Genomic DNA, 24858 nt, shown 5'->3' with positions numbered 1-24858 from the left:
GATTTGCTCTCAGATCTTTTCCTCTGACAGTCTCAGCAATGCCCAGTGATTGGACAAGACATGGAAACTGCACACAGGAAAACACTTTTACTGTGAGCAATATCAAGAACTGGATCATGTTTCCAATACCAAGCACTCGATCAGGTTTCCCCAAAAGTGGGGGAGTCCTACTCAACTGGAGATACAACAAACCCAACTGGAAATGGGCCTGGGCTGCCTGGTGTAGGTGTCCATGCATGGCTAGTGGGGGTGGCTAGATGGGCTTTGGAGGTCCCCTCCAGTCTCAGTGAACGTATCACTCTGCAGAGCCTGGCACTGTTTCTGAGAACTTCTGTACAGTATCTTCAAACCATCTGGACACTGGGTGCTCATGGGCAGAGGATCTTCTGGGGATGAACTCGTTCATGACGTAACCCTGAGGACAACATGAAGCAGAGATTAGAAATGTCAGCAACACCTCTGCCCATAGCAGTGTTCCCTCCCCCTGCCTCCACTCTCCTGCCCCTTCTTTCCTTCAGGATTAGAGTCATAAAGGACCTCTGGAGGTTTCCAGTGCTAAGATCTGCACTGAGCAGGGAGAACTTTCACATCAGATCAGGCTGCTTCCTCAGTGCTTCCTCCACCTCACTTTTGAAAGCCATACTCCTAGGGGTGCTAGCTGGAAGGCCAGTTCTGATTCAGTGGTGCTACAAGACAGCAGTGTGGAAGAGAAGGGTGACCAGCACCAAAATGACCATGTCCTGCTGCTCTCAGTGTTCGTGGGTCCAAGAAAGTGGTGACCCTGACTCAATGGCTGCAGGGAGGGAGTGCCTGCCAGGGCAGAAAAGGGCAGCCCCAAAGGAGGACACCAGGGCTTTCCAGCATGTTGCAGCAGGGATCTTCATCCCACAACCACTGCTGTACCTTAGAAGAGTGTATGAGAAATGAGATCCACAGAAACTGACTACCTGCTGGTTCCTTTATTTAGTTAGCTACAAAGAACTTAGCAGCACCTCTACATGAGGTCTTTGGGTTAGAAGAAAAGGTAGAAGGAGATAGAAGAACAAAAATAACTTAAATTTATAAAATAAAATGATAAAAATAATATTTAGCATATTGGAATAATATTGAAAAGGATGAACTATTTTTGAAATATAGGAACAAAGATGTTTCTGCCTTCTCCAGCTATACTTCAGGGAATCACATGCAGAAGATGGCTTCTTCATTGAAATACTGAATATAGCAACAACATCCCCAGTGCCTCCTTGAGGTCTTTATTCCTCATGCTGTGGATGATGGGGTTCAATACGGGAGGCAACGCTGAGTACAAAACAGCCACCACCAGATCCAGGAATGGAAAGGAGATAGAGGGGGGCTTCAGGTAGGCAAACATGGCAGTACTGAGATACAAAGAGACCACGGCCAGGTGAGGGAGGCATGTGGAAAAGGCTTTGTGACGGCCCTGCCCAGAGGGCATCCTCAGCACTGCCCTGAAGATCTGAGTATAGGAAAAAACAATAAAAACAAAACAACCAACACCTAAACAGGCACTAACCAGAAGAAACTTGACTTCTGTGAGGTAGGCATCTGAGCAGGAGAGCTTGAGGATGTGGGGGATTTCACAGAAGAACTGGTCCACAGCATTGCCTTGGCAGAGGGGCAGGGAAAATGTGTTGGCCGTGTGCAGGACAGCATTGAGAAAGCGACTGCCCCAGGCAGCTGCTGCCATCTGGGCACAAGCTCTGCTGCCCACGAGGCTCCTGTAGTGCAGGGGCTTGCAGATGGCAATGTAGCGGTCGTAGGCCATGACGGTGAGAAGAAAAAACTCTGCACCAATAAGGAAGATTAAAAAGAGCACCTGAGCAGCACATCCTTGATAGGAGATGGCCCTGGTGTCCCAGAGGGCATTGGCCATGGCTTTGGGCAGAGTGGTGGAGATGCAGCCCAGGTCGAGGAGGGCGAGGTTGAGGAGGAAGAAGTACATGGGGGTGTGGAGGTGGTGGTCGCAGGCTACGGCGCTGAGGATGAGGCCGTTGCCCAGGAGGGCAGCCAGGTAGATGCCCAGGAAGAGCGCGAAGTGCAGGAGCTGCAGCTCTCGCGTGTCTGAGAATGCCAGCAGGAGGAACTCACTCACAGAGCTGACATTGGGCATTTCCTGCCCTTCATCAAGGACACTGCACAGAAGGAAAAATAAAGACTGTTAGGGGAAATTTCCCCGAACAATACTCATTTCTTTTCTCATTAGAGCCTTCATATTACCTTTCTTTCAAGGTGACCTTTGTGTGCCTCCCTGGTTGTAGCCCTGCTTTGTGATTGCTGAATGTCCTGTACACAGCACACAACCACACAGCTCCACTGCAGTGGTAAATGTCGTTGCTATGGGCAAAAACCTCAGCCAGAAGTCACTTCCAGGAAGGCTGCTCTATCCATCCCCTAGTGCCCAGCTGCTGGCTGCTTGCAGCACTCAGCTGGGGGATGGATGCACACAGAGGTTGTGCTGAAAAACCACATCTCCTTGTCTGCAGATCATGAAGAACAGCTCAGAAAAGCCGTGGCGCAGTCTGTAAGCAGAGAGAAAAGAAGGGATATTCTCAGGTTCGTCACTAAACTGTTTATGTCTCAGTTCAATGCAATAGGAAGCTCAGTCACCAGTGCAAATCCAACTACCCCATTAACATCGAGCCTGCCCCACAATCAGAGCAGGAAGAGGCAGGCAGAGAGTGCAGAAAGTGCCTTCTCTTTGCAGGCACCTCCTGCCCTTCCCTTCCCCTGCCCAAGCCCCTGGGCTCCCCAGGCAGGCTGAGTGCAGGGACCCTGCTCTGCACCACAGCCATGGGAAGCCCTTCCTGCACCCCCAGCTTCTCCTTCCTCCAGGACCAAAACTTGCATTGCCCTCCAGCCAGAGACTTACCGTGTTCAGGGCTGGGAAGTGCTCTCCCCTAGTGAGCTCTGTGCATCCTGCCACTTCTGCCTGCCTTTAAGCACTGTGTCTCTGCAGGCAGTGCCCCCAGCCCTGCTGCGCTGTGCAGAGGAGCTGCTCCTGGGCACAGCTGTCTCTCTGCTTCATGGGACTTTTTAAAAAGTGTTTTCTCTGTCCCAGGAGCCCGGCCCAGCTCAGCAGCACAGCACCAGACCAAGGCACTGCAATCACCCCTCTGGGGGCTTTGCTGATGAGCCCACGAACCTCAGGCACTCAGAGACAATTGAAGGTCACCAGTGGGGTCCCTCGAGGCTCCATTTTAGGGCCGGTACTTTTCAATATTTTTATAAACGATCTGGATGTAGGAATAGAAGGTATTTTGAGCAAGTTTGCTGATGACACCAAACTTGGAGGAGTTGTGGACTCAAATGAGGGCGTAAAGGCCTTACAGAGGGATCTGGACAGGTTGGAGAGCTGGGCGATCACCAACTGCATGAAGTTCAATAAGAGCAAGTGCCGGGTCCTGCACCTGGGACGGGGAAACCCTGGCTGCATGTACAGACTGGGCGATGAGACGCTGGAGAGCAGCCTAGAAGAGAGGGATCTGGGGGTCGTGGTAGACAGCAAGTTGAATATGAGCCAGCAGTGTGCCCTGGCAGCCAGGAGGGCCAATCGTATCCTGGGGTGCATCAAGCACGGCATCAGCTAGTAGGTCAAGGGAGGTGATTGTCCCGCTCTACTCTGCGCTGGTGCGGCCTCACCTCGAGTACTGTGTGCAGTTCTGGGCACCACAGTATAAAAAGGACATGAAACTGTTGGAGAGTGTCCAGAGGAGGGCTACGAAGATGGTGAAAGGCCTGGAGGGGAAGACGTACGAGGAACGGCTGAGGTCACTGGGCCTGTTCAGCCTGGAGAAGAGGAGGCTGAGGGGAGACCTCATCACAGTCTACAACTTCCTCGTAAGGGGGTGTCGAGAGGCAGGTGACCTTTTCTCCATTAACACCAGTGACAGGACCCGCGGGAATGGGGTTAAGCTGAGGCAGGGGAAATTTAGGCTGGACGTCAGGAGGGGGTTCTTCACAGAGAGGGTGGTTGCACACTGGAACAGGCTCCCCAGGGAAGTGGTCACTGCACCGAGCCTGTCTGAATTTAAGAAGAGATTGGACTGTGCACTTAGTCGCATGGTCTGAACTTTTGGGTAGACCTGTGCGGTGTCAAGAGTTGGACTTGATGGTCCTTAAGGGTCCTTTCCAACTCAGGATATTCTATGATTCTATGATTCTACTCTGATGCTGTGATTTCTCTGGTGGGGGGGATTTTGTCCATTAATGCCATGTTCTTAAAAGACACCAGATCATGAGTAACCTCCAGGTGAATGTGAACTTTCTTCAGGAGCACCTTGGTTTTGTATTTTGGCCACGGCTCCGCAATGCCAGAGGAGAAGCAGTGTGGAGGAAAAAGCTATTAAGGAATCTTTTACCCATGTGTCATAAATACTGTTTTGCTGCTTTCTAGGGTGTTCCAGACGTGCCGGAGCACGTCCCAGCCATCAGACTTGAAGAAAATCCCCAAAACAGGTGACAACCCCAACTTGTTCTTTTTCTTAATCAGTGTATATCCCCAGGGAAACATAAGTTCTGTCACATGTGGGAAAAAATGAGGGTTCTGAGATAATTGAAGCCAAAATCCATCAAAGGAATAAGTCACCTGAAACCACTTTCTAGCAGCTAGCAGGATTGCTTAATTAGGCTTTCTTGAAATGCTGCAAGTCAGCACAGCTTTCCGGTGACTTCTTGGGTTGTCTGAATACCTGAACGAGGATGAGGTGAAGTTCTACTTCCTCGTGAGGTGATAGATGATGAGTAGTGTCCTCTGCCTTTTGGTCCTCAAGAATGCCACCTCAACTCCAGGTGCCCTGGCTTCACAGATAAACCCCCAGACTGAAAAATGTACCTGGTAACACATCGGGCTCTAAATGTAGCCCTGGGTTGATTGATAACAATCCCTGTGTAAGATTGGAGCGTAGGAGGGCTTGCCTACAGTTTTAAGAGCCGGTTTGCAGGAAAGGATTTCCCGTTAAGAAATGGCATATCCTGATTGTTCTTTCTTGCTCTCCCAAGACCTGAAGTGCGTCTTGGAAGCCCGGAAAGATTTGAGGAGCAGATGGAGATGGATCTCGAGACCTCGACCTCAGCTTCTTCCCAGCCAGAAGAGGCACGGACACGCTGGCTGAGTTCCACAGGGAACGTGCCCTTATCTGCGGATGAAGATTTTGAGAAGCTACTTTGGGAAATCTCAGGAGGCAGACTGGAAGCCGAAATCGACTTAGACCCAGGGAAGGACGAGGATGACCTCCTCCTTGAACTCTCCGAGATGATTGACAGTTGAACTGCGTAGTCCTAGGGTATAATTAAAAAAAAAAAAAAATTAAAACTGTTCTTCTTGTTGGATACCCCGAGGTGATCCTTTTTCTAACTGAGGCTTTGCAATGAGACTTAAAGCACAGTCCGAAGTGGTAGAAATTGGCAGGATCTGCCCTCAGTTGTCCTAAATTTCCCTGCTGGTCAGAGTTAAGGTCTTGTGCATCCATTCTGTAACTATAGGTGGTTACCTTCGATATCGAGAGGACAAAGCACTTCTTTTGGCACAGAAAGATCTCCATTGGCACGCCATGGTGGCTGCAAATCGATCTTCTGATGGAGCGATGCTCTGAAGGCTTAAATGTAAAGCTTCTTCCTTCCTCCGCCCTTGGCACAACTCGATGTTGGGCACATTGTGAAGCTTCGGTGTTCTGATTTCTCGGACAGTTGATAGCCAAATCCTGGAGTTACTATGTCAACTCTTGACTTTTACTCGTGTATGCCATTGTTTTGACTGTACCCGTGTCAGATGATGAAGCTGTAGGGGTGGGAGGGAGCAGAATCGTTATTCCAGTGTGTTGTGGACCAAACTTGCTGCCAGGAATGGGGGTGGGGGTCAGCCCACCCAGCCTTCCTTTCAATTATCAGGGAGGATCAAATGGTGAAAAGCAGCAGCTCTGCCATGCGGCTCCGCTACCCCCACTCCCTTCTCTTGTGCTATACCAAAGTTCCCCCAGGCTTTGGTTGGTGCTTTTTGCCTGTGTGAGGACTCCGGGGCGAGCAGTCGGGACTCTGCCGCAGTCACAGGGTCGATGAAGGGTTGTTTAAGTGCCTCTTGGTTTTAAAACTTGCTCCCCTGAGCTGCTGGCTCTGCTGCCTGCTACAGCAAATGTTCGGGTGCCATCAGCATCGCACTTGGGCGTGGGCACTGACCCTGCGGAGGACAGAGCTGAGATTCGGGTGTATTGTGTACCCTGCCACCAGCCATCGTTTTTTTTCCCCTAGCAGATCAATTTTGAATTATTTTCCGAACTTTTCGCGGCACGGTAGGCACTTCCCGCTATGATTTGTGAAGCTGTGGGGGCCCTCAGGCATTTGCTGCTGGCAGAGGAAAAGCGCTTGTCGAATTTGTTGTAAATACTTAATGTTTGGACAAAACCACGCGTCTCTGTGTGTGTGTGTGTGTGTGTGCTGTGACGCCCCGGCCCCACCAGGGAAAACCTCCGCCGACGAAACTGCTGCTGGAGCTCACGCAGGCCTTCATCGTGCCGAAGGACTTCACGGGGACTTCTGCCGGCTCAGAAATGGGGGAGAAAAAGCAAACTCAGGAGGAGGAGAGCTCAGAGACTGCGCCCACCTGCCCTCGCTTTCCCTTCACCCCAAGAAGCCCTGTTCTACCATCAGCCTTCGCCTCTTCTGCCTGCGGTGCTGGGAGCGGGAGCGGCGAGGCGGCAGCAGCCATGGCGTACCGCGGGCAGGGCCAGAAGGTGCAGAAGGTGATGGTGCAGCCCATCGTATCCTTCCTGCGGCTGGGGGGTGCCGGGGAGGTGGGTGGGGGGCGGCTCGGACCTCAGGGGGCTCGGCCCGGGCCTTGAGGCCTTGTCGCGGGGCCCTGAGGCCTCGCTGTGGGGTTTGGGGCCTTGTCCCGAGCCCGGAACTGTCGTCCCCGTGCTGAGCCCTTAACGCAGCGCCCCAGAACCTCATCTTCCGCTACCTGCAGAACGTGAGTACCGCGGGGAGGGGGCGGGGATGGGGATTTGGGGAGTGTGGGGGGAGTGGGGAGGGTCTGGGGATTCCCCTCGGTGAGTTTTCGGCTCCTGGCTGTGTCCCGGGACGGGTTTGTGGGGGATGGAGAGCTGTGCGGTGTGCTGGTGGGCACAAGGAGCCCGGCATTTCCCCCTCGTGTAGCCGGGCGTGCAGGGGTGTTCCCTTGTGACTGGAAACGTGTTCTTCACCAAACGTGTAGTATTCACCCGATGGTATAACGCTCAAATGTCAGATTGCACATTGGAACTGCCCCTGAGAGTTGCTCCTCGGAGCGTTTGGGAGCTGTCGTGGCTGTGGCTAGCAGGTATTTCTGAACACATGAGAGAACAAAAGTGCTCAGTGTTTGTGGCCCGACTTACTCTCCTCCTTCGTTCTGCAGAGGTCGAGGATCCAGGTGTGGCTCTATGAGCAGGTGAACATGCGGATAGAAGGCTGCATCATCGTGAGTATCCGCACGTCCCCATGTTACATCTTTCATTTTGCCTCATTCACAATCGTGTTTTTTGGTCAAGAAAAGTTATCACAAGGAAAAAGAGATTTGTACTTCTCCCCTCGCCCTGCCCTTCCCTCCCGCTCCTGAGCCCTTCGTCAGGCCTTGCTGGGCCCTCTGTCCGGCTGTCTGTCCGTCCATCCGAACCTCTGGCCATCTGTCCCACCACCCTGCCCCGTCCCTGCCCTCTCCCTAAGGAAGCAAAGAGTCCCCGGTCTGCCTTCATGGGGGGGGGGGGGGGGGAGGGAGAGGGGAGGTTCTGCTGAGAAAAAAATGAAAGATTTCCCCCTTAACGGGCGCCTTGCTAGTTCTTTCGAGTTCCAACCTTCTGCCTTCCTTCCGTAGCAGTGCCTCTAAGGGGTGCGCTGTAAGGCAGCCCTCATCTGGCGCGTTGCTCCTCCGTTCCCCCAAGGAACTGCCTTCAGGATCTGACTAACTCTGGATGCACCCGGTTGTCGCCTTAATTTCTCCTTTAGCTTGCTGAAAACAAGCCGGTTGGGTGACCTTTTGCGTTTCTCGCTTAAAATTTGGATCGAGGAGGTCTGTGTTTCCTTACGCTGATGTCCACGCTGAAGGTGCAGAAGGGTTCCGTGCTGTTGCTTGGGTCAGCCTTGTTGCCAGGTTTGGAATGTTTAGCCTACCGGTGCTTCGGTGCTGTTGGGCTGCACTCAGAGTGTGAGCTCTGGGCGTTATTTCTCAAATACTGCGTTATTTGAGCGTACAGACCCGAGATATTCTGCGGAGAGGTGATTTAAGGCACGTCAGAACCACCGCTGCGGCGTGTGCCAGCGTCGGACGCCCGTTCGAGTGATCGGGCGGAGCAGGTGAGTTGAATTTGGTGCTGGGTGGCGAGGTGGTGTTGGGGGAAGAGCTAGGCTAAGGAGAGCTTCCTCTTGCTCTGCCCCTTCCCATCTCAAATGGCCGCTTCCTGGGGAGATGGGTTCGTTGGGAGGTTAACTACAACGTTACAGTGAGGATGAGGAATCACCTTTAGTCCCGTAGGTATTTGCTGCCAGGCCGCAGCGTTGATTTCAGAAATTGTATTTAAAAAAGGGAAAAGAAAGGAAAGATGTATTCTTTAACATACTCTCTTTTCTCGGAGAGTAGATGGAGGAGCTTCAGCCGTGCCCTTCCTCCGGAAACGATTCCCAGTGTCTGCTCAGACACTGAGGAGGAAAATGGAGGAGAGCCACCCGATAGAAATAAAGGAAAGAAGGGGTCATGGATTAAGGGAAAAGCACTACTTAAAAAATTGGTGCTCTCTAAAAACGGGTTAAGGGTTTGGGACCTGCAGGTGCTGCCTACACCTGTGTGCGTTGCAGTCGTGCCTGTTGCCACTGAGCAAAACGGGGAGAGCTGCTTTGTCGAACGCGGCGTGTTAAAGCACGTGCCACTGCCTGGAAGAAAAGCACGGACTTCCCTCGTGTGGGCCTTCTTCCCTAGCGATCTGTGGTTTACCTGATGGTTTCCCATAAGCTGAGAATGTTTAAAAAAAAAAAAAAAACAAAAATCAAAAACCAACACCAACGTTGAGAGTGGTGAAGCAGATCCTCACGTGGGGACTCAGAATCAGCGGTGACATCACCATGCGAAGCATTGTGTGTGCTTCGGGTTGGGGCTGCTGCGAGCCTCGCAGCGGGGAGGGAGAGCGGATCCGGGGTGCCTCTGTGTCAGCCCTCTGCCCTGGTGGCTTTGTGAGCACTGAGAGTTTGACTCCTGTGTTCCCAGCTTTCGCTTCCGCACCTGCGGTGTGGCAGAGCCAGCGAGCTGCTTGCTCAGCTGGAGGAGGAAGAGGAGTGACCTCAACATTGCCGAGGTAAAGCACAATTATTGAAAAGATTTGGCAAAGATGTGGGTTGTACCAGCGCGGCTGCTGCAGCTGCAGCAGATCCTGGAGCATTGGAGAAGATAGAGAGGGTTTTCTTCATGAAAAGAATGCTGTTAAAAGTGTTTTCATGCCAGAAATTAGGATAAACGCCTCTGTTGTTTGACATCCTCTATTGAGCTGGCACATTGGCATTACAGCGTACCTGGCACGCTGTTTGTATTAAAAAAAAAAGGTATTTTATTCAGGGCAGGCCAGAAACCTGCCTTGGCACTTGCACATCGCAGCAATGCTTACAGACCCTGCATCCTGGCTGCCAGGCCAGGATCTAAATCCGATGGTGCTGTTGGTAAACTGAAGCTCAGGAAGCGCTTCTGGGTTTTTTTGTCCTTCCATGTGAATTTTTACCCTGTGAAGATGGTGTATTAAGCTATTTTCGTAACAACAAATAGGTTTAAAAGCAGTTTCAGTTTAACATCTACACGCTTGGGTGTTATTAACAGAGCTTTGTATACTGAGCTGGTGCTTGGTAGGAGAAAAAACATCAATCTTACCTGGGAAACCTGGACCCCCTCAGCTACATACTGCTATGAGGAAACTCAGATGTAAGAACACACTTAAATAACACCTCACCAGAGCTGTTGTGCTCCTGACCACCAAAGGCACCTTTTTCCAACACCGTCGTACTGGAAGTTGATGCAGCTGGTTCCATCCGTAACGTGTGACTGTACAGTGCTGTAAAAGAACTATTTTTTCACAGCTTTGGAGAAAGTGAAGCAGAGAAAACCACGCATAACCACTGATACCTGGACCCCAAACTGCCACAGGCTGACGGTGATGCCCACTGGATATCTCCTGATACCCTGCTGCCTTCTGACTGCTCCAGCAGAAGTCCTGTTTTAATTAGCCAGCAGGTCCCTCTGAGGGAGGGACTTTGCTAAAACTCCTGCCGTAGGAAGTATCCTACGGGAGCCAAGTTGCTAAACTGATGTGTGGTTTTCCCTTAACCCCCTCACCCCTGACTTTCCAGCTCCTGACAGCACTGCCAACGTGTGCAGTGTCACCGTGTGCCAATCTAGGTGCCAGCTGCCATGGTTTATATATTGTAAAATTAGTGATTTGGGACTCGTGAGCACTGAGGAGAGGCTAGCAATTGCTTAAGAGCTTTCCTTGTGTCGCTCTGGGGCAGGGAGATGGGTGAAACATCTTAGGCTTGAAAGTGATTCCCTGCAGAGTGACGTGCTCAGATCTGCACAACAGATCTGTCGTTTTGGTCACCTTATTAGATCCCTGCTTGAGAGGTTGCTTGCAAGAATCGATTCCTCTTCACCTTGATGTGTCAAGCTAAAGACAAATCTGTGCCGAAGCACTGTTTGATCAGACGAGTGCCTCAGTTCAGGATTGTTCTTTGACAGCTACAGAAACAGCAGGACGATCAGCGCCTTCAGGAACAGATGAATTTGATCTTGAGGCTGTCGTAAAACAGGTCCCTGAAGTCTGAAGACTCTTCAAATAGTTTGGGCCAGCAAGGAGCAGCTGTACGTGGCGGCTGCGGTAACTCGGGGCTCCGAGTCTCAGAGAGCGTGGTGAAAGGTGACCCCCAGCTGGCTGCTGGAGGAAGCTGAGGCAGCGTTCAGCTCTAACCTTTGCCTTCTTGGCTGGCATCTTTGCACTCCTGCTGTCAGTGGGTGTTGAGTGTCCTTCCCGGCAGCCTCAGAACGTGCCCTCAGATGTAGGCAGCATTTAGCAGCTAGAATTCCCTCAAATAGAAAGAGTACAAATGATGCGTTTTCTGCTTTTGCTTTGGAACTCTTAGCTTGAGGTTTTCCTGCAGGCCATGAGGTTTCTTGCAGCAGCAGGGATGAGTTGTGTTAGCAAGAGGCTGTTCTGTGCTTCGACTGTGGGAAGATGAATGGTTACGTGTGCACCGTTAAATATAACTTGACACCTAGCACACCGCACTTGCAGCCTGTGGGGTGCTTTAACAAGCAGGTAAATCAGCAGAGGCTGTTTTGCAGCCGGGGTGATGCTGGGTGATTAAAAAGCAGGGGCAGAACAAGGAGTTTCTAGTGTTTGTTCTTGCTTGTCATCCGACTCTCCACTTCCACTGTTCTTTAAAAAAACAAAACAAACAAACAAACAAAAAAAAAAACAAGCAAGGGGTAAGCATCTTAATATCTTTATTATAAATGGAAGGCACAAAAGAGGCCAGCAACAGAGACTGTCCAAGAGAAATGCTTTGTGCTTTATAAACAAACAAGGAAGTACCCTTAGGTGGGTGTGATAATCCTCCTCTAATGCGTTTTTGGGGTGCAAAAATAGATTTGTTCCTTTCTTGCTCTTCTCTGCAGGACAAAGGCAGAATAGGCACTGCAAAGTTAGACCAGGGAGGTCAGTTTGTTCCGTACTGAGAAAGACAAGCCTGTAAAACAAACTAGACAGATTTTCTTTGTACTATTCATCTTCCTTCAGCAAAGGCAAAGCTTATGACACTTGTTGGTGTGTATTTCCAGACCCCCAGCTACTGGCACTGTAGCGCATCTCTAATTCTTTGGTACAAAAGGTTCAAAATCTCTTAATGCAAAAATTTTACCAGCACCCTGGAGCAAAAAAAAGAAATCTAAAACCCTTACCAACTTCTATTACAGACCTGCTGAGTGCACCAGAGTTACTCATTTTTATTCAGGCTTTCAGGGGCAACTTCAGTTGGTTTAGCGCTTGGATTGCTATGTTGGCAGATGTCAGTTTAAAAAAAAAAAAGCTTTTGAGGTCCTTTTTAAAATGAGACTGCTTTTTTGGAATTTGGAATACTGCAAGGTATCGTTGGTTTTGCTTTCTTCCCATTCCTTAGACCAGATCCATTCAGATTCTGAACAGCGTTCCCGGTGTGTTCAGGAAAATGGAAGGCAACAAGCAAAATGATGAGCTCCTTGGGCAGTCAAAAGAGCTAAATCTGGAGAGTGTTTTGAGTCAAACTTCCATGCTAAGGAGCACCAGTAATTGTTAGAAGTAGCTGCAGAGGAACCTGCATGGCACTGGGTGTGTTTCTGAAGGTGCTAAAGGTCCGAAGTGACGATTCCTATCCATACTAAAGAAGAGAAGGAAACCTTGCACTTAACTACTGTTTTTATTCCCTTTGTCCAGCAGTCAAAAGCAGTAACTAATATGAGAACCCAACTTTTCCTCTCTTTATTTTAGATTTGGGAAAATTCCCTGCCAAAACAATATTTCCTGGAAAATTCACTAGTGTTTGTGTGAGTAAAAGCTTCCAACCTTTTATTATTAATTTGTAAGAACTATTTCATCCACTTTTGTCCAGAAGAGTCAGAAATAATTTGCACAGAAATGTGCAGCGTTTTAATGAAAGGATTCAGAATCACTCTGAATTGAACTTTATCTGGTCTGGTTGCAGGTTTTGTGACATTTAGTGTCTTTAAAAAAAAAAAATCAAAATTTCTGACTTCATATCAGAAAAAAAGAAAAAAAAATGCTTGTGGCGAAATAAAATCTGTTGCAGCTCTGCTCATCGAAAACTCATTGGCTGTTAAATTGGACCTAAGTCGTCTTCTCTAACCTTTCATGATCCTGCAGCAATGGATGATGATGGATATATGGATTAGGGAACAGCACGTGATGGCAAACCTGTGGTATTTGCTACTGTACTGGGTCTGGCTGGAATGTTTACTTTCCCTGCAGCAGCCCATACAGTGCCGTACTCTGTACTTGTAGCTGGAACAGCAGTGTTATCACACCAGTGTTGTGTGTACTGCTGAGCAGCAGTGGCACAGCATTGGGCCTTTCTCTAACCCTCCTAGGGGGTGGGCAAAAAGGTGAGGAGAGAAACATCACTAGGGCAGCTGACCTAAACCAATCAAAGGGATATTCCATACCATGTGATGTCCCACTCAGCAATAAAAGGTGGAAACAGGAAGAAGAGGGGAGGGGTGGGCTCTCGTTGGGAAAACGTCGGTCCTCCTCTCGAACACCGGCTGCGTGCGTTGAGGCCTTGCTTCAAGGACGTGGTCAATCATGGCTCATTTGTGGGAAGTAGAGAGTAATTTCTTTCCTCTGCACTTCCATATAGCCTTCATTTATTTTGTTTGTTTGTTTTCCTCCCTTCTTTTTATTTTTCCTTTTCCCCTCCCTTTTCCCCTTTCCCTTTTTATTTCCCCTTAGTTAAATTGTTTAGTTCATGGTAGTCTTTATTTAATTATTATAATTTTTTCCCTTTAATTAAATTATCCTTATCTCAACCCGTGAGTTGTTCTTTGCTTTACTTCTCCCCCTCCTCATCTAAAGGAGGGGGAGTGAGAGAGCGGTTGTGGGGTTTAGCTGCCCAGCACGGTAAAACCACCACAGCTACAGCGCAGAAAGAAAAACCAAATTGCTTCCAAAAAATCAAAGTAATTCAAAATCCTTGGTATCATGCAGCCGTGCCACTGGCAAAGTGAGCATTCCCCTGCCTCTCAAAGCTTGCTGTACCCTTGATCTGCTGTCTTGCTGCTGTTAATTGATTGCAACTCTACATGTCTGATCAGGGCTACGAGTTGTTCTCGATATGGAGATCATACAACATCTACTGTGCACGCTTGTGTGTATAGATATGTTTATCCTGTATGCATGTACATCCGTATGCATATTTGTGTGCTGGCCCCCAGATCCCTCATGTTACAAAGCATCGGCCTCGAAGGCATACTCATCAAAATCTTTTGCAGAGCCTCCATTTTTTTCTAGTTCCCTCAAAATGAGAGAATTTTTACGCGCTCTCTGTGTCGAAAAGGCAAAAATTCTGATTTTCAGTGTCGCTCTCGCTAACTTTCTCTCACTCCCTCCTCGTGTGTGTATAAACACAGATGTGTGTATGCGTATGCACATCTGTGGATTTAGATGCACTGGTATGTTTTTTGCTGTACAGGTAATAAAGACGGGGAAAGGTTTTTGTGTTTTCTTAATAGGTGAAGAAATCTTGAAGACCAGAGATTGGAACATGCTGAATTTTAAATTAAAAAAAAAAAAAAAAAAGTTAAATTGTCCGGCTGTGGAAGATGGAGCCTCATTTTTGCAGCCACTTTGAATCACGAGTTCATCTCTAAATGCGCTGTTTTTTTTTTTTGTTTTTGTTTTGTTTTGGTTTTTGTTTTTTATTTTTTTGAAGAGCTAACTAACCGTGGCTGCATCCAGTCTGAGAGAGCATTCAAATGGACTTGCTTCCTCTCTTAGTTATAAGCTGTTTAAAAGCGCATCCTATGTTTGAATTGTGGATGAGAGGTTCCCTTGGCAAAGTGAGGAGGAAAATTCTTCCTACCCCTTTATTATTAATTCACGGATTCAGTCTTGGTTCGGCCTACAGGAGCAGTTAACTGGAAGCCTTTGAAGATCGATAACTTTGCTGAGGTTGTCCAGGTAGGTGAAATCGAAGACCCACAGGGCCTGGAACGTGCTGTTTAATGCGTCCTAACTGTGTTCTAGAGAAGTTATTTGTAGCCATAGTTGATTATTGACTTGCATGTATCATCAGGTGGTTTTTTAAGGAGTGACTCCGTTTTCAGGCTTCCAGATGTGCTCCAGGTCATATTATTGAGGATGTGGAAGAGAACGCTTGCTGACAAAGCTCCTGGCAGCTTTACAGAACTTTAATATTTAGTTAGTTCATGTAACAGCTGATTTCAAGGCTTTGCTCTCTTTGAGAGACTGATAACTTGATTTGATTAACTGAAGAAAGCTGGAAAAATGTTTGTTCCTCATTATTTTTCACTTGTTACTTTCTTTCGGGTTACTTTTAAAAAGAAGATTTCACTGATCACAAGCCAGTAGAAGACTTTCAGCCCAAGCAAGGGTGAAGACAGCTCTCTCCAAGAGCAGAGGAAGTCCCTGTGGAGAGAACCCGAGCTTGTTAGCAGAACTCGTCGGCATGTCTAAACAAGGAGACGATTGCTACTTCTATTTCTATTCTACCTGTAGCAAGGTATGGCTGGCTTTCCTTTGCTTTGCTTTTTTTTCCCCCTTTTTTTCAGGAAGGAGTAGATTAGGAGGAGGAAGCACACTGGTCTTTGGTTAACTTGAGAACCAGATAGATTGTGAATTCAGTTGTAGCACCATTAGGCAGCAGCATGGCCATTTTTGAGGCTGTACTCTATTTTCCTTGTTGGTTTCCTTTTGGTTCCAGGGAGACAAATGTGCCTACCGCCACTGCGAAGCTGCTCTGGGCAATGAGACGGTCTGCAAGCTGTGGCAGGAGGGTCGTTGTTTCAGGAATGTCTGCCGATTCAGACACATGGAAATTGACGTGAGTGCCTAACAATGTGTTCTCAAAATAAATCCACAAAAGCATTTTTCAGTGCCGTAGGTGTACTGATTGTGCTTTTGCAGGATAGATTTGTTTGCTTCAAAATCATACTGGTTTCTGTTACCAAGAGAGGGGGTGGGAGGAAGCAGAGGGAAATAAAATCAATGCCTTAGGTATGTCTTAGCAAGATATTTGTTTATTTTTTTTTTATTAGATGCTGACAGTTTTCTCAAGAGATGCAGAATAGCTGTTAAATAGACTGCTAAAACCTGCTGGAGCAGGGGGGTAATAAACAGGCTGTTCTATCCTCATGGGAGCAGGCTTGATAATGAACTATCAGGTGTCTTCTGACCCACAGTCCTTCAGATAACGCTGTTGTAGCTGCCTGGGGTAGGAAGTGGGGAAAGTTAAAGGTGCAGCAGAACTAAGTCTCCAAGAAGTAGTTCTAGACAGGGTTAACCTAGGCAATTTCAGATGTTCTTTTTCCCTCTGAATAATCCTAGTATAATCCTAGGTGTATTAGTTTAAGCCACCCTCAAGTGATGTCTGAGAGTGCCTGTCTTCTCAAACTGAGTGATGACCAAACTAAATGTGCATAGTGGTTACAGCTTATGCAAACTTTGTGAATATGCCCAGAAATACTACACTTAACTGAGAAACTGACCTTTGGAATGCTGTTTCAGCACTGTGTTGTGACAGCTGTCACGATCTGGAGCTGTGCATCTCTTTGCAAGCCTCAGGTGCATGTTATCACGAGCTTTTCTTTCTTTCTGTCTTCAGAAAAAGCGCAGTGAGATTCCTTGCTACTGGGAGAACCAGCCGGGAGGCTGTCAGAAAGCCAACTGTGCTTTTCATCATGCAAAGGGACGTTACATCGATGGACAATTCTTACCACCAAGCAAGAGTGAGTTTAGGTCCTTTTTCTTTAAGCGCTGAAGAATTAATTTTGAGTATTACTTAGTGGGTGCCAATCCTGTAGGGGGCGTCAGGTAACTGTTCATTTGTGAGGGCAGGAAAAGGTCTGCAGTCATAGGTGTACTGCACCGAGTGTACTGCTGGTGTTTGTTTTCTGCTTTCGTGCTCAGCTTCTCTTTGCTTTGTGTGATGTTTGCCTTGCAGTTTGCTTCCTGTTGTTTCCTCTTTTGCTGGGTGGTAGGGAGATGTGTTGTTGTTGGAAGGGAAATCATTGTTCACGGTGTAAGCAGTGATGGGATGGGCAAAAGGAGATGCTGAACTCGTTGTCTGTGCGGGTTATCTGCCTTTGCTACCATCTCTTTGCATTGTGGTCAAAGTCTTTAAACTGCCATATTACCGATGATCCTCCTCTTCCTCTAGCTACACTGCCAAGTCCGCCTGAGTGCGCGGACGATGATCTGAAAGTGGCTCAGATGTCACTGCAGCAAAACAAACTTTCTGTCCAGTCAAATCCCTCTCCACAGCCTAAGGGGGTGACGAAAGTGGAAAACTCTGAAAATGTCCCAAGCCCTACACACCCTCCAGTTGTAATCAATGCTGCAGATGATGATGAAGATGATGATGGTGAGCATGTTTTGGTTCTTGGAAGGAATTTGTGCTGTAAATGATTGTGTAAATCTTTGGTTCTTGAAGGAATTTGTGCTGTAAATGAATGTGTTAAATCTTTGGTTCTTGAAGGAATCTGTGCTGTAAATGAATGTGTTAAATCTTTGGTTCTTGAAGGAATCTGTGCTGTAAATGAATGTATAAATCACAGATGACCTGAGGTCTGACTAGCGATAGGGCAGGCAGTCTGGCCAGGTCACTGGTGGCTTTGTCTGGCAGTCAGTGGACAGAAGCTGAAACGTTGGAGGAAAGCTTAGAACCACTCCTGGCTTTAGCTGGTCTTTTGTGTAAAGTTCTATGTGAAACTAGGAAGGAAATTTCTTTTTTCTGTCTGAAGAGCAATGTGTTGTGTAGTAGTTAAAGCTGCAGAGAGAATCTAGAGTCCTAGATGTTTTGTCCTAGTGTATTCTACTTAGGAGTTCATCAGGTCAGTGTAGCTGTTTAAAAACAAACAAACAAACAAACAAACAAAACAAAACAGCAACAAAGTTTTTTATATGAACCATGGGCTGAAGTGTCACTGCATGAGCTACGTAATCATGACCAACCTGGTCTATGCATAACTGAATCGATTTTTCCCCTTCAGACCAACTTTCTGAGGAAGGAGAAGAAACTAAAACTCCCGTCCAGCATCCAGCTGCGGAAGGCAAAAATGGATTACGGGTGATTTCCACTCGGAAAGGCAGTTCTATTACTACTAAACAAGGTATGCCAGCACCTTAGTAGGATAAATCAGAAGAACTTGACAGTTAAGTCAAAAGCAGCGTGGTGTAAAAACACAACAAAATGTAGGGGTGCTGAATGGAGTCGGTTATTTCCATGATCTCATTTCTGCCATTAATACCATCATGTGCCCATTGGGTCAGAAAGGTGAACTCCTTTTCTTTACTTTTGGAGAACAAAACAGGGCCACAGCATGGAGTTTAAATGGCTGCACGTGCAGCCTTGCAACCACTGTTGATAAGCCATATCTAACGATAGAGGGATCTAATATTGTGTAAATGGATTAAAATTAAAACTACATTTTGAACCCTGAAGGATGAAAGGAGGGGCAAAATGCCATTGGTTCTATGGCTCTTTCACTTGTGAGGAGTGTTGACAGGCTTTATTCGAAATACTTCAGAAAGTTCCTGAGCGCTAAGAAGCCTGAGGACCTGTGGTCCTCAGTGAGTGCCTCTAAGCCTGTCTCATGAACTGTTTCCTGTTTTCAGAGGGCAATCTGAATTTTGGAATAAAAACACTTGAGGAAATCAAATGGCAGAAGATGAAGGAAAAAAATAAGAGACACGGTGGTGAGTTAATATTGCCTACTTTCTTATCCTGTTCACGGCAGGTGATGGTGACTGGGAGCTGCTTGAGGGACAGACTTCCATTTTTAGCTGGGGGCATAAAGCAACCTGATTCTCAGCCAGCTGGTATTCTAAATGGGAGTTCAAAGGGCAACCAGAGGCAAATTAGTCACCTCTCTTCTTTACATGCTCTGCTTGCTGTATTTTTGACAGTAACAAATCATTTAAAGTTTTTTGTTCTTTGTGATAGTTTTTTATGTTGGGTAAACTTCCTTATGTTTTGGTTGCTCTGAACAGAAGGTTCTTCAAGATCTTCTCTTCGTCCCGTTGATTCTATGATTTTTCCTGCTCCAGAAGAGGAAAATGTCCGGACAGTGGTGAGAACTGTGACAGTGTCTTCCAAGAAAGGTAATAATGAATGCTTTTGTTTTGATTTCATTACTCCTAAACTGGAGGGTTAAGCAATAATTAAAACAATTCACCCATGTTAGCCTTCTGGTGCTGCCTTCTGTTCAAAACGTGCTTTTATGCTTAAAGTCCCTGGTTGTACTGGAAAGATTTGGTGCTCAGGTTAAGTGCAGTGGCAGGAGAAAAAAAAAGTGTCAGTATGCCAATAGGGGGGTAACTGAAAAACAGAAGAGTAACGAGAAGAGCGAGCTGTAGAAGCCAGTGCTATATAAGAAGCAATTTCTGAAGCATTAAAGAGGCGTACAGTGGCAGGTGTGGACACAGTATGACAGGAGTTTGTGTATAAATTGTTTAGAGCTGTGCAAATGCCTTTTAAAGGGAAAAAAGTGTGGAAGTACTTTTACTCGTAGACATTCACCTTAGAAAGGAATATTTCTCAGCATTTGCACCTAAGAATATTCTGCTTGCTTATGCAGCTTTGTTCTGCACAAAGTATAGGTGTCAAGCAGACTCAGATTCACTCTCTACTATCTCAGCTGGAATTTGAAGCAAGCACTGAGACTATTAATATTTTTTTTCCATGTTAATTATAGTTAAAATATGAGTTTGTGTGGTTTAGCTGTCAAAACAGTGTCTGACTAGGGTTTTTTGGACATGGGCTAACAGGATAATATTTCTGTTGGCTACTGGTTTCTGTGAAATAGAAAAAAAATTCCCTTTTGTTTTAGGGGAGGAACCTGTGGTTCGAGTAGATCTTGCTGATAGACAAGGAAAACGGAAAGCCTCCGCGGGTGAGAACTTTTTACGAGCTGTTACGTAGGTGCTGCCTTCTATATATGACTGCATTAAAGAGTATTTGTGATGTATGAAAGGAAAATACATTGCAGTGGAGATCTGTGTTGACGGCAGAAATGGAAAAAAAAAAAAAAATCATTTAGCAGCTGAAAGGCAATTCTATGAAAATATGCTTGAAAAAGAGAAGCTTATTGTTGACTGTTCTCAAACCTTCCTGCAAAGAAAAGTTCTTACAATATTCCTTGTTTTCTCTGAAGATGATGTAGGCAGCCTTCCAGTGAAGCGCAGCCTTGCTGAAAGGCTGGGGAAGAAGGTAGAGGCTCCGGGAAATGCTGACAAAGCACCCAAGAGAGAGACAGGTACTAAACGGGCATCTGGATTGGATTCCTGGGTTTCGTATTTAGTCTTTCTGTTTGTCCTTTTCCAGTGATGTTTCTTTTTGCATGTTGGCTGAGGTCGTAATCACTGGGATTCAAGTTACCTTTCCTGTCTTGTTTTGAAATGTGAACCTGAAGTTGACATTATGCAGCCTCCCTAATTCGTTCTTTTTCTGTTTTGCAGTTCGAGTTCCCAAGTCTCTGAAGGACAGGCTGGGATTACCTCCTAAACAGACCAGTACTGAGAGAGGTAACAGCTAGATCTTAAATATGCTTTCTCCTCCTTCCTTTCCACGAACTTGGACTGCTTTCATACATCCCTACAAACTAATTTAAACGAAAACAAAGAACTGACGCCTCTTGGTTGAGTGCTGAAGCTCTTCTGACAGCCACTATCAGAACTCTGGCTCTAGGTGTGTGTTTATTTTCTACTTGTGCCTTGTCGAGGTTTTTAGCTGCTTCTGTGAACCGTTACGTACAATTAGAATAGAACCACTGCCAGGAGCAGGAATTTGAAATGCAGTCTGAAAAAGTAATAAAGTAAAGCAGCATTTCTGTGTAGCAGTTCTCTCTGGATAGGGCTGGTCTTCAAAATACAAGTGGCTCAGAGGAGGAGGAGAATGTTGTTCTAAGGATATTGTTCTAAGATGCATTATTGGGAACGCTCAAGATGAGTTTTCCTTAGTGCTCTGACAAATTTTGGAGACTTAAAATATTGCTGGACTCTCTTTAAATGTTGGTGCTTCTCCTCATTTCTTGATGATGACAGGGAAGGCTGCTAAGCCGATGGGAGAGATCCATGTGAAAACACTGGAGGAAATCCGTCGTGAGAAAGCTCTTCAGAGACGCGAACCTCAAGCCAAAGCCGAGGCTGAAGGGCACGGTAAAACTGAAGATTCCAGCGCAGGGGCAAGAGCTGCTCGTGCAGGTCGCATGCAAACTTTCTCTGAAGCCTTGTCTGAAAAAAAGAATAATCGCTTGGTAGAAGAGAAGAAAAAAGCAGGAGAATGCCATAGCAAGAGCAAAATTCAGGGTGAGTCCAAGAAGCAGCTCGCTCTGTCCGGGCCCAGCAAAGGGCAGGCGAAGGAGCCGGCAGGAAAAGTCAAGCCAGAAGGAGAAGTGCGTGTTAAAACCTTGGAAGAAATAAAGCGTGAGAAAGCTCTGCGGATGCAGCAGAGTGAAGGAGATGTGCCAGCTCCCTCAGCACAACCCGGACCTGCCCCAGCAGAGCAGAAATCTTTATGGAGCACAAAACTAACAGGTAATAAGATGCTTTAATGCCTGCCCCAGTGAGGTGCTTCCCATATTGAGCAAGTTCAGTTTGCTCAGGATCTGCTTCATGGATAAATGCTGAATGGCTTGCACATTGTAGCCTTTCTCTCTCTCTCTCATGGGACACAAGGAAATAAATGCACAAAGGAAACAAGTACCCAGCTTTCTTTATTTCTGCCGTTGACAACACTTTTTTTTGTCTTTTTTTAAAGCACCTGAAAAAGAAGAAAAGAAGGCAGTGGAATTGAACCGGCCTTTTCCTAAACTTTCCTCTGGACCTGATGTACAGGTGAGTCCTCTGTGAAGACACACATACATTCGTACAATTTCTGATAATTCTGACAAGTTTTGTTACTCACCGTGTGCCACCCTCTTGAGTGTGTTCTTACCCTTCAGCAGCTGGTAGGAGCTGCAGTGCAGTCTAAATCCTATCGCCAGCAGCATTTCCAGACAACTCTGTAATCCTCAAACTTGGAATCAGTCTGTTTATACCACAGCAAGAAAGAAACCCTGTTAGCACCAGCTGAAATCTACACAGTTAACGTGGAGGGAATTCTTTTTGTTCTTACTGACTTGATCTGTCAGACATGAAGGATTTAATACAGAAGGCCAGAGTTCTGTGTTCAAGGAAATCAATCTGTCAGTGGATACTGTATAGGGGAACTTGTATGACTTTCTGCTGCTTAAAAAGAATGTGATAAATAGATGTACAGCAGAACACCCTAGCTGTTTAAAGAAGCTTGCCATAGTGGATATTGCAGATATGTGAGACTGCGTCCATAGTAAAGCATGGCTCTTGTTACAGGCAGAATTTTATGGAAAAAACAAACAAACAAACAAACAAAAAAACAACAGTAACCTGAACGAGATTAATATGCTGTTCCACATCAAGACCATTTTGGAGGGATTGCTGATCAGATTTTCTTAACGAAATCTCCACGGATTTTTATTTATTTTTTTTTGTCCTATTCATGCACTACTTTTCTTTCCTTCTAGCCCACTCAGCAGAGTGGAACTCGTAAATGTCCAGAGAAGAGCTTTGAAGAGAGACGGTGGGAGAAGTGGCAACAGAGAGAACAACAAGAGAAGCTTCGGCAGGAGGAAGCTGCTGTCAAATCTACTGCTGGCTTCTTTAATACTGAACCAGCAGGGAAAGTGGCAGCTCAATTTCAGGGCCAGGAAGCTAAAAGTAAGTGTTGAAGGTTAAGAGTTACTTAGGTTGTCTTCTGAAATACAGACAGAAGATGACAATTCTCATGCTGTAACTCTGGCTGGGTGCATTTTGCCACGCAGTGCTACGAAGCGAAGGGTTGTACTTTCTTTTTCTTAGTTTGTTTCTTTTCCTGCCAGCCAGATGTTAGGTAAGGAACGGGAGACTAGAAAATGACACTACAAATGTGGACTTTGTAGAACAACTTAACTGTGGGACATCACTGCAAGGGAGAGGAAGCTGGTACAACAGTTGCATACACTCTTGTCCTACTATAACTGCTGCTTTTTCCTTTCCTAGCGGGAGCAGGACTTTAAATATAAAAGCTGTCTATATTTGTGAACCTAGCTTGCACTTAGGATTGCTATGTGTCTGAGGTTTCCCTTGTCCTGGATTATTATTTACTGTAGCTCTTCGGTTTCTTTGTTCCTTTGTATGGCTTGTTGGTAGACAGAGTTTACTATGTGGAAAAGATTCCTGAGAATCCAGGCAATGGCGGTGTAATTGTGCTGGCCAAATGCATTTAACGTGTGTAGAAGGACTGTGGAAATGATTAAGAGAACCTGGATTTTTCCTGAGGCAGAGCAAGACTGTATCAGTTCTCTCTTCCTTTTACTCTAGCCAACTTTATGACATCTGCGAAGCCTTCGCGTGGGAAAGTCACTTTCCCCAAGAAGAAGGCACTGAAACGTAAGGCACCTGGGAGTTACCCGTCTGCCATAGCAGCTGTGGAACTACAGACTGCCTTTGATGCTGACATGATGGGACCTCCAGCCAGAAAAGCAGCCATGGTAAGGCCAGGGGCTAATGCAGCGATGGATCCCTTGTTAAATTTCTACCCTCCTCTATTTGAAAAGGTGGAAAACTCAAACGTTCTGCAGGCCTTCTGTTTCCTTTAGAAATCCAGTAGCTGTCTCCAGGATGCTTGTAGAACCCTTCTGTATTTATGAGATGAATGGCACTCTTTAACCGGTACTCTGATGCTGTGATTTCTCTGGTGTGGGGGATTTTGTCCATTAATGCCATGTTCTTAAAAGACACCAGATCATGAGTAACCTCCAGGTGAATGTGAACTTTCTTCAGGAGCACCTTGGTTTTGTATTTTGGCCACGGCTCCGCAATGCCAGAGGAGAAGCAGTGTGGAGGAAAAAGCTATTAAGGAATCTTTTACCCATGTGTCATAAATACTGTTTTGCTGCTTTCTAGGGTGTTTCAGACGTGCCGGAGCACGTCCCAGCCATCAGACTTGAAGAAAATCCCCAAAACAGGTGACAACCCCAACTTGTTCTTTTTCTTAATCAGTGTATATCCCCAGGGAAACATAAGTTCTGTCACATGTGGGAAAAAATGAGGGTTCTGAGATAATTGAAGCCAAAATCCATCAAAGGAATAAGTCACCTGAAACCACTTTCTAGCAGCTAGCAGGATTGCTTAATTAGGCTTTCTTGAAATGCTGCAAGTCAGCACAGCTTTCCGGTGACTTCTTGGGTTGTCTGAATACCTGAACGAGGATGAGGTGAAGTTCTACTTCCTCGTGAGGTGATAGATGATGAGTAGTGTCCTCTGCCTTTTGGTCCTCAAGAATGCCACCTCAACTCCAGGTGCCCTGGCTTCACAGATAAACCCCCAGACTGAAAAATGTACCTGGTAACACATCGGGCTCTAAATGTAGCCCTGGGTTGATTGATAACAATCCCTGTGTAAGATTGAAGCGTAGGAGGGCTTGCCTACAGTTTTAAGAGCCGGTTTGCAGGAAAGGATTTCCCGTTAAGAAATGGCATATCCTGATTGTTCTTTCTTGCTCTCCCAAGACCTGAAGTGCGTCTTGGAAGCCCGGAAAGATTTGAGGAGCAGATGGAGATGGATCTCGAGACCTCGACCTCAGCTTCTTCCCAGCCAGAAGAGGCACGGACACGCCGGCTGAGTTCCACAGGGAACGCGCCCTTATCTGCGGATGAAGATTTTGAGAAGCTACTTTGGGAAATCTCAGGAGGCAGACTGGAAGCCGAAATCGACTTAGACCCAGGGAAGGACGAGGATGACCTCCTCCTTGAACTCTCCGAGATGATTGACAGTTGAACTGCGTAGTCCTAGGGTATAATTAAAAAAAAAAAAAATTAAAACTGTTCTTCTTGTTGGATACCCCGAGGTGATCCTTTTTCTAACTGAGGCTTTGCAATGAGACTTAAAGCACAGTCCGAAGTGGTAGAAATTGGCAGGATCTGCGCTCAGTTGTCCTAAATTTCCCTGCTGGTCAGAGTTAAGGTCTTGTGCATCCATTCTGTAACTATAGGTGGTT

General features: G+C 46.6%; 2 protein-coding genes across 2 annotated transcripts; one reads left to right on the top strand and one right to left on the bottom strand.

The window, feature by feature from the left end:
- Window positions 1-1201: 1201 nt before the first annotated feature.
- Window positions 1202-2131, bottom strand: LOC116500309 (olfactory receptor 14C36-like). Its single transcript, XM_032205233.1, has one exon. The coding sequence runs from the start codon at window positions 2129-2131 to the stop codon at window positions 1202-1204; it is 930 nt and encodes a 309-aa protein (XP_032061124.1).
- A 2290-nt stretch (window positions 2132-4421) lies between these two features.
- On the top strand, window positions 4422-24638 carry LOC116500344 (zinc finger CCCH domain-containing protein 11A-like). The gene is made up of 22 exons (XM_032205264.1): window positions 4422-4476; window positions 5020-6773; window positions 6956-6982; window positions 7406-7468; window positions 12540-12595; window positions 14297-14744; window positions 15129-15306; window positions 15508-15627; window positions 16408-16531; window positions 16963-17166; window positions 17795-17914; window positions 18420-18500; window positions 18795-18905; window positions 19634-19696; window positions 19958-20059; window positions 20262-20327; window positions 20847-21338; window positions 21562-21638; window positions 22346-22538; window positions 23181-23350; window positions 23766-23827; window positions 24371-24638. The coding sequence occupies exons 7-22, from the start codon at window positions 15253-15255 to the stop codon at window positions 24636-24638; spliced, it is 2307 nt and encodes a 768-aa protein (XP_032061155.1). The 5' UTR covers window positions 4422-4476; window positions 5020-6773; window positions 6956-6982; window positions 7406-7468; window positions 12540-12595; window positions 14297-14744; window positions 15129-15252.
- The last annotated feature ends 220 nt before the right edge of the window (window positions 24639-24858 follow it).

Source organism: Aythya fuligula, chromosome 34 (genome assembly GCF_009819795.1).
Source record: "Aythya fuligula isolate bAytFul2 chromosome 34, bAytFul2.pri, whole genome shotgun sequence".
Taxonomy (NCBI): domain Eukaryota; kingdom Metazoa; phylum Chordata; class Aves; order Anseriformes; family Anatidae; genus Aythya; species Aythya fuligula.
Note: the sequence above shows the minus strand (reverse complement) of the source record. Positions and strands in the feature narration are given on the sequence as shown.

Bases quoted from the DNA above. Each gene is read 5' to 3' on its own strand.
- LOC116500344 (XM_032205264.1), top strand. From the start codon at position 15,253: ATGTCTAAACAAGGAGACGATTGCTACTTCTATTTCTATTCTACCTGT. The intron at 15,628-16,407 runs GTGAGTGCCTAA...TTCTGTCTTCAG, and splicing joins TCAGACACATGGAAATTGAC to AAAAAGCGCAGTGAGATTCC. The intron at 23,828-24,370 runs GTGACAACCCCA...TGCTCTCCCAAG, and splicing joins GAAGAAAATCCCCAAAACAG to ACCTGAAGTGCGTCTTGGAA.
- LOC116500309 (XM_032205233.1), bottom strand. From the start codon at position 2,131: ATGCCCAATGTCAGCTCTGTGAGTGAGTTCCTCCTGCTGGCATTCTCA.